The sequence below is a fragment of the Rhamphochromis sp. 'chilingali' genome, assembly GCF_963969265.1.
Source record: "Rhamphochromis sp. 'chilingali' genome assembly, chromosome: 8".
NCBI lineage: Eukaryota > Metazoa > Chordata > Actinopteri > Cichliformes > Cichlidae > Rhamphochromis > Rhamphochromis sp. 'chilingali'.
This window is the reverse complement of record NC_137935.1, coordinates 18,331,333-18,339,271: the sequence shown is the minus strand read 5'-3', so window position 1 is coordinate 18,339,271 and position 7,939 is coordinate 18,331,333. Positions and strand designations below refer to the sequence as shown.

The following is a 7,939-nucleotide window of genomic DNA, read 5'->3' as shown; positions in this document are numbered from 1 at the left end:
CGTGGATAGGGTGGTATACCATTACACAACTAGCATCCATTACAAGGTTGCATTCATTAAATCTGCAGAACGATCTGAGTATTTACCCTCAAAAATAAAGCTTTTTGTTAAGAATGGAGCTCGTATTGTGCTTACAGAACCCCTGTGATAGTGAAGACTAATTCAAATGAAATTCTTTTGAAAAGAAAGATGTCCATGGAAATTATTTTGTGTTAAGTTTTCTCTTTAAAAATAAACCTTTTTTTTTTAGCATTAATATTATACCATATTTTCTAAAGAGTCCTGCTTAAGATAAGACAGTGATAATTTAATGGACAGATCAAGATATTACAAGATTTACTCAACAGCATGTTGACAATAATGTATTACAGTAGTGTTAAAAGTACGTTAAACGTTACTTGAATAATATTTTTTTTATTTAAACAGTTAAATTACCCTCAGTAAACAGAAGCAGGCAGCGTGTTTAATGTTACCAGGTGTGAGGACACGTCGCTCTAATTGATGTATAATTTATTTCAGGTTATAACCATGATAAGGCAGACCAGTGCATTACCGAAGCCCACTGTGAACTGACTAAAAGGCTAAATGGTTATACTTAAAATTTGATACATCAAATATTAAAAATCGACTATTTTAACATTTTGCAGGTTTCCTCTGCACAGGTGAACAACCTTAACTTGAGCAAATCATGATGCAACACTGCCACCCAGAGATCGAATTTGGGACACCCAATTTATGTTCATGTCTTTGAACTCGCTTTCAGAACATGAAATTATAACTTTTGTTCTGGCTTTTGTTCACTGCACCCATCGGATTCTGAGGGAGAATTTTAGTCGTCACAAGAGTGTCAGCGTCTGTTCAGCCTTAAAGTTAGCCATGCTAGGTTAGGTTATGATCTGATCATACACAGTGGAGATGACAGGTTGGGGTTAGGGCTCGGGTTGGGCTGACATCTTAAAATTTCCCACCGCTGATGTGTTGTAATATAATAAATGCAAAACTGCACTGCCAAAACAGAGATTGAATTTTATATAACACATTTACACACACCTGCCACTTTATTAGATGTACCTTGCTAGCATAGGATATGAGCCCCTTTGCTTTCACAATTGCCTTCATTTTTGTGGCATAGATTCAACAGGTTGTCCTGTTGAAAGCAAAAAACACTCAGCTGGCCCAAAATGTGCCAAGAAATTATGTCCCACATCACTGCACAACCAGCAGACTGAACCAATGATACAACAGTCAGGATGGATACATGGAGTTTATGCCGAATGCTGAAACTACCCGTCTTCTGTTGCTGTAGCATATCTGCTTCAAGGTTTGATGTATGGTATCTGGTATGCTCTTCTGCATACCTTGCTTGTGACGAGTGGTAACTGGAGTTACTTTTCCTTTTAGCTTTAATGCAGCTTCGGTTCATTCTGCTCTGGCCTCTGACATCAAGCAGTTTTTGAAAAAACTCAAGACCATCCCATCTGACACCAACAACCACGCCACGTTTAAAGTCATATAAAATCACCCGTTTCCCCATTCTGAAATTCAGCTTGAACTTCAGCAGGCTGTCTTGACCATGTCTACATGCCTAAATGCACTGAGTTGCTGCCATGTGACTGGGTGATTAGATATTTTTGATAACAAGAAGCTGAACAAGTGTAAGCAATGAAGTGGAAGTGAGCGTATTTTGACTCGCTGTACTTTGAGTCAAGCTATCAAACATATGATTATCATCACCACAACAACAAAAAGTAAAGTTAAATATCTGACCAAAAGGATCTGTGTTAGGGGACTTTCAGTCATTACAAACCATTCACTCAAAATGTACTTTAAGGATCTCACAACAAGAAGTCATGAATTGGACATCGCAGTGTTTATAAGGCTACACAGACAAATTAAAGCCAAATATGTAAATAATATAATAAAAATAAAATGTATCTAATTATTCACAGTCTAGCCCAGTTCAGTGCCAAAATATGGTAAATACTACCATAACTTTTATGTTTATCTTTTCTTCGTGGAGAGGAGCGCAGGGACAGTTTCAGCCATCAAAGCTCTGGGGTGATTAACATGTTTGATTTTCGTCGTTACGAAACTTTAATTTGAGAAGAGAAACCTTATTCTCTGCCTGCTTTCTGGGCTTTTGATGTATAATGACACTTGCCGATACGCCTGACAGGTGAATAGGTACCGTAATCTCATTTGTCGCCTCCACTTACTTCCTGGTCAGGTACCCGGTCTCGTCTCCCGGTGCAGATGTGACGAGCTTCCCTGTCCGCTGCTCAGCTGGCTGTGCGCAGAGCTCAGGACTCTCTGCCCGGAGCTACGAGGTGAGGCTCAGGCCTGAGATTTTCATTCATAAATCTTTGAGAGAGGCTTTTTCATGTTTAACCATTGCCTTTAATACAGCACATTCTCCCAAGGAAGGAGGAAACCATCTCAGGATTGTGGATTTTTTACTGTCTCACGCAGAGGGGTCACTGTGGTCTCAAGTGGGCCGACTCAGCAAAGCAACTGCTTAAGAATCGACCTTACTTTTTATGTTATGTAAAACAAAATGCAAGTCCTTTCTGAAAACATCCACATTAATTCACCAAACCAGTTACAGAACAGCCAATTTAGATGCCTTAAATAAATAAAAATAACAGGATATTTTTTACACGTTGACAGATGCTCTACTAAAGTAAAACATCTTCGCATGTTGAGTAGACTTGGATTTGGAAACATTTGGATAGTGACACCATTTTCATAATTTTACCCGCAGTTAATTTAATATGAAGCTACTGAGATGCACCTCACATTAGCTGTAATTTATGTGCATTATATAACTACAACCAAAACATGCTTTGGTAAACAAACTGATGGTTACTATGTTACAAATATAAGCCATGAAAAAAATCAGATCTTTCTGACTCAACTTGCAGTGAAATGTGTTAAATAAACTGGCTTAATTGTCCTTTTTTAGACTCAGGAGGGTCAGATGATGTGCTGCTGGCGGGAGAGCTGAAAAATGTACTATCAAACATATCCTCTCCCCTCGCTGTGCTGACCTCCGAGGTGTTGGACCCGTCCACTCTCAACAAAGTCGCTGGTGAGAAACCGGACTGTGGTGGATACTGTTGTAGTAAGAACAGATGATTGCAGTGCTCGTGGATTTAGTGATCTTTTGCACATCTTGCAGAGTTCCTTGTATCAGAATTGCAAGCAGCTCACATTATCAAGTACAAAGAGTCACATCCTGACGAGCGGGCGACAGAAGCGGACTCTGAAAAAGAGCAGCGAGTTGAAGATCTGAGCCGTGACTTTTGTGAGGAAAACGAAGGCGATGACGGTTTGGGTGAAAACAGGAGGAAAGCAGAGATGCAAGCAGAATGGATTTTACTTCTGCGTGCTCTCAACATGGACGCCTCCTCTCGGTTTGAGGACGTTTTGAACGAGGTAAGCTTGAAATAACAGAGATTGAGCCATGAATAAATTGCGAATACAGACTGAGAAGCACTGAAAGAGGAGTTTACAAACATTTGCTTTAATGCAGGTGAATGAGAGGCTTTCTCGCCTACCAAGTGGAGACATGACCAAACCTCTTCTCAGCACCAGCCTCAGCTCAGAGCAGTGGGTAAGCTGCCAGGCCTGTTTTCAGCTCTCAAGACTTTAGCCGTGACTCTAATGTGGCATTTACATCTTTGCCTGTTTCTCAGCTTCAAGTGAAAAAAATGAATGAAATTCTGTCCGAGGACTATCGGCGTCGGCGACAAATGATGGTCACACGCTTTCAGGTTACGCTTGAATCATTTGCATGGGGAGAAAAACGAAAGGTAGGAATGTTAAATAACTCTGTTCATCATTTGCCTGTTAGCTGGGTTATTTTACTCTGAGCCTTGGTTCATCTCTTCAGTCTATTCCCTTTTAATAAGAAAATCTTAGTTCAGCAGTGGTAGTGCATGAGGAAGCTTTGGACTGCCCATCTACCTGCAGAGGGCGTCTCCTGTCAGATGTGGGCCCTATAAAAATTGTGCTCTTGTGGCTCTTGCCTGTGCTATTGCCAGTCTGTCAGCCAGCTGCAGACAAGAGCGAAGTTCTAACATGCAAAGAGCTGAAGTGAAACAGAATGTTAAAAACAATGAAAAGTGTGCACTGTAGCCCCTTCCTCAGCTTTTCATAATGTATTTTTTCCACTTCTGGTGAACTCTGCTGTTCCTTATTCCGGCCCACTTTTCAACCAATCAGCATTTAACTGATGCACAGTGTCTTCCACATGGGGCACTGCACAGTTGAGATTTTGTTCGATTGCAATGGTGGTTTAAAAACCCGTCTCCAGAGGCAAATACTGACACAACCTTGGTAGCATAAATTAAGCATAAGGCAGATTTCTTCTACTTGGGTGCCCCTCGCAAACAGAAGCTTTGAACAGCAGGTGGAGCTTTTACATCGGAAGTCAGATTTTGGAGCTGCGAGTGATTTCGTACCAAGTAAACCCCATGGCAGGCTTCCAGGCAGTGTGTGGAGTATAACATAATGATTATTCATTTATTTACTGTGCTTAAAAATGGCACCTCAGCACAGAGAGCCTGGTCAGTACCACGTGTATGGTTTATTTAGCAGTCACAAATACAGAACACTGGTTGTAAAGATTACAAGTTCTCACCGCTGCCACCTCGGATTACAAAGGTAGGGTTGGTGTGATGTCTCTGACTTTTTATGTGGGAAGTCCAACTTGATTCAGGGTTTTAGCTGAAAATTCCAGCTGCAAACTTGAAATTTCCAACTTCTCACTGAAAATGGAATACAGCACGTATCCACGAGATGACCATTTTAAGGGTGTCTTTACCGTCTGATATCAGTTGAATGCAAGAGTAGTAAAGAAGTGTTTGAAACTGAGCGTTTAGTGTAGTCTGAAGCCTAAATGTTTAGTTTGCAGGGATTACTTGTTCATATGCTTACCTCATTAGAAACTTTGACTGTTTAAATATGAGAATTAATACAACAGAAAATATGGCACGGAATAGGTCCACTTTAATGTGACTGAGAATGAAGAAACCCAGGTTAGAGTAACATTTGTGAAGACACTAAGCAGCACTCTGAAGTTTATTTAATGCACAAAATGAGTGGCGGTTCTTCATTTGCATCTGCATCAAATATCTCCAAAATGCATGAGAACCCTGCCTTCTCTAACACCTGTAACAAGTAGAGTGTATGTAATAAAGAAGATGAGCCTCAATCTGAGATTTTGACTGTCATCATTTTCATCTTCAAACTGAAGGAGGGTGGATGTGTGTTCATGCAGGAGTGATTGCAAGTTAGGCATTCCCTGATTCATCATCTTTCTCTTTTTTTAAATCCTACTTGGTGCCGTAATTGATAAAATCAACGCCATGCTGCAGTAAATAGGACTTAAAACTGCTGACTGAGATGATAAATTCATTAGGAAGGTTCATAAATTTAGTGAGAACCCATTTGTCTAATGTCGTCTAGCAAACAGAGGATTTCCCATTAGGAGAAAAAAAATGTAGTTTTACTTCACTCTTTAGACCTATAGGCTATGTTTAGAGCTGGGCGATATAGGATTTTTTCATATCACGATATGTTTTTTTCATTTCAGTCGATAACGATATCTATCACGATATAAGCCAAATAACTATATTTGTAAGATTTAAATGTGCCATTGCTCACAAGTAAAATGTGAAATAATCAGCAGCTTGTTTTGATTTAAATATTTATTTCCCATAATAAGTTCAACAGGGTAGATGTACTTAAGGAACATGAGACTTTTTCAGATAAATAAAGGCAAATATTGCAAAGTACACAAAAGGCAGTTGCTAAAGCGTTTAAGTTTCAAAATAGAACAAACGAAACAGACTACTAAATTGTCAATTCCACTTAGAAACAAAATATTAATTCTAAAAATAAATCTTAGTTTGTTTTACAGAAGAACAGACAAAATTTAGTAACTTTTGTCAATATCAAATAAACTGAGAACTAAAAGGAAATTCTCACTCTCTCCTTGTTGTATAGCTGAGCTTTTCAAACAGTTTTAACAGTTACTTTAGTCTGACAAAAGCCGAATGACAAATTAGCGCTTTCAGTCAGAGATTGAGCATGCACCGGCTTATTGTATTTCCAGACTTGCTTTCGGCACAATTTACTACTCTGTTTTCGGCACAATTTACTACTCTGTTTTTTGTCAGACTTGAAATGGCAGAAATACCTTCACACTACGGAACTTCTGTGGCTCTTCCGTTCGACAATCTCTCCGGCATTGGAACCATCATCTGTTTTCTCTTCGGTAACCTTCGGTCACGCTCTCGGTTGATTTTTCTCTAGTCAGCACACTCATTTCCTCCATTACCCGGGCGGCACGGCGGCTGGCTGCTTCCCAAACAAATACACATGTGCGGCTTGGCACTTGTGCTGTACGTAACATGTCACGTGACGTGACGCTGCGGCTGTGATTGGTTCGGCTCTGCGCTACTTAATTTTGATTGGCTGTTCTTCTTTTTTTTTTTAAGAGGACAAGAGAGATGAGGCCTATCGCAATAGTTTAATTTTTCTATCGAGAAAAAGTTATTTCGCAATACATATCGTTATCGTTCTATCGCCCAGCTCTAGCTATGTTGAATCTTTATATACAGTATATGTCTGTTACTGTCTGCAAGATCACGGTGTTATTAGGACAACACTGACATCGTGTGGTCTGACTGAACTGCAACACACTACTTTTATGTCAGTCGGCTTTAGGCCATCGTCAGAGCATGTGCTGGTGACGCAGAAGATGAATGTCAGACATCTCCATTCAGTCCATCCTTTATTTACAGGAGCGCAGTGCTGCGCTGGCTTCGGCGCCTAATCTTGCGTCCCTCATCGGCTCTTCCCAAGTGTCTCCATCTCTGCTGCTCGCTGCCAGAGAGGATCAGTCCTTCATTGACCCGGTCAAAGCTGGAACAAGCACCTCTGTTTACAAGGTACAATCATGAACGTGTCTGTGATCCTTAATGAAGATGCCTCTGACTCCAGCTAAGTAAGCATTTTCTTTTTCTTTTTGTTGTTTTTTTTCTGGTGTCACTAGATGTTGATCGGCAGTGTACCAGACAGAGGAGGACGACCTGGGGAAATTGAGCCTCCTATGCCAGCATGGACAGGGAGAAGCTCGAAAGGCAACCGAGGGGGACGAGGAGGCGGACAATCTCATAAGCATAAGAAGAAGAAAGGGAAAAAAGATTAACTTGTCCGTCTTTTTGGCCTTACTTATCAATTTAAGAAATAAGCGATCATTTTGCTTTATTGAAATCCTTGTTGCGAGGTAAACGACGATTGGGAAGTGCTATATATAATTTTGTAGTTATAAATCTGTGTATATTTTATAGTTATAAGTCATGCACATACCAGATTGTGTACATTTCTATAAAAGCAATGAAGTACTGGTACATGACCAGATATTTTGGTAAAAGAGCAGAAAATGGAAAAAATGTTGGCTTTCCACATTTATCAGTAAGTTTGTTTAAGAATAAACCTCTGAAACACACATCTGTTGGTATTTTGTGCAATTTACATAAAGCATCTTTTAAGGATTATTGCATGAATATTTTATGCTCACTTCACATTTTGGAGACAAGAGTTCCCCTTGCCTTTTTTAGGTGATTTCACAAGATAGCAAACATGTTTATGTGGAATGAAAAAGCCTCACTTACATCTTAAAAAACTGAAGGGTGACTTTGAATATCTAAGAATGTTGTTTTATTGTTACACATTAACCAAGACTCACTTCCCCCTGAGAGAGCTCCTTGTTACAGCATTGAGTCATCTCTCTAGTGCCAGTGTTTCCACTTCAAAGTCTAAATTGCCTAAAGAAGGAAAAGATCATCCAAATATTAATTATCTTAAATATATTTGGAATAAACTGGTTTCAATGTTTAATTTTGATCTTGCCAAACCCAAAGTTGTGCTA

The 7,939-nt window shown here is 39.7% G+C and overlaps 1 protein-coding gene across 1 annotated transcript; it reads left to right on the top strand.

Annotated features, from left to right (window-relative positions):
- Nucleotides 1-528: 528 nt before the first annotated feature.
- LOC308401568 (protein FAM98B-like) lies at nucleotides 529-6,980 on the top strand (the record flags this gene model as incomplete). Its single annotated transcript, XM_080889842.1, has 7 exons — nucleotides 529-564; nucleotides 2,228-2,327; nucleotides 2,963-3,088; nucleotides 3,179-3,435; nucleotides 3,533-3,613; nucleotides 3,696-3,812; nucleotides 6,810-6,980. The coding sequence occupies 7 exons, from the start codon at nucleotides 529-531 to the stop codon at nucleotides 6,966-6,968; spliced, it is 876 nt and encodes a 291-aa protein (XP_080745968.1). The 3' UTR covers nucleotides 6,969-6,980.
- Nucleotides 6,981-7,939: the final 959 nt, after the last annotated feature.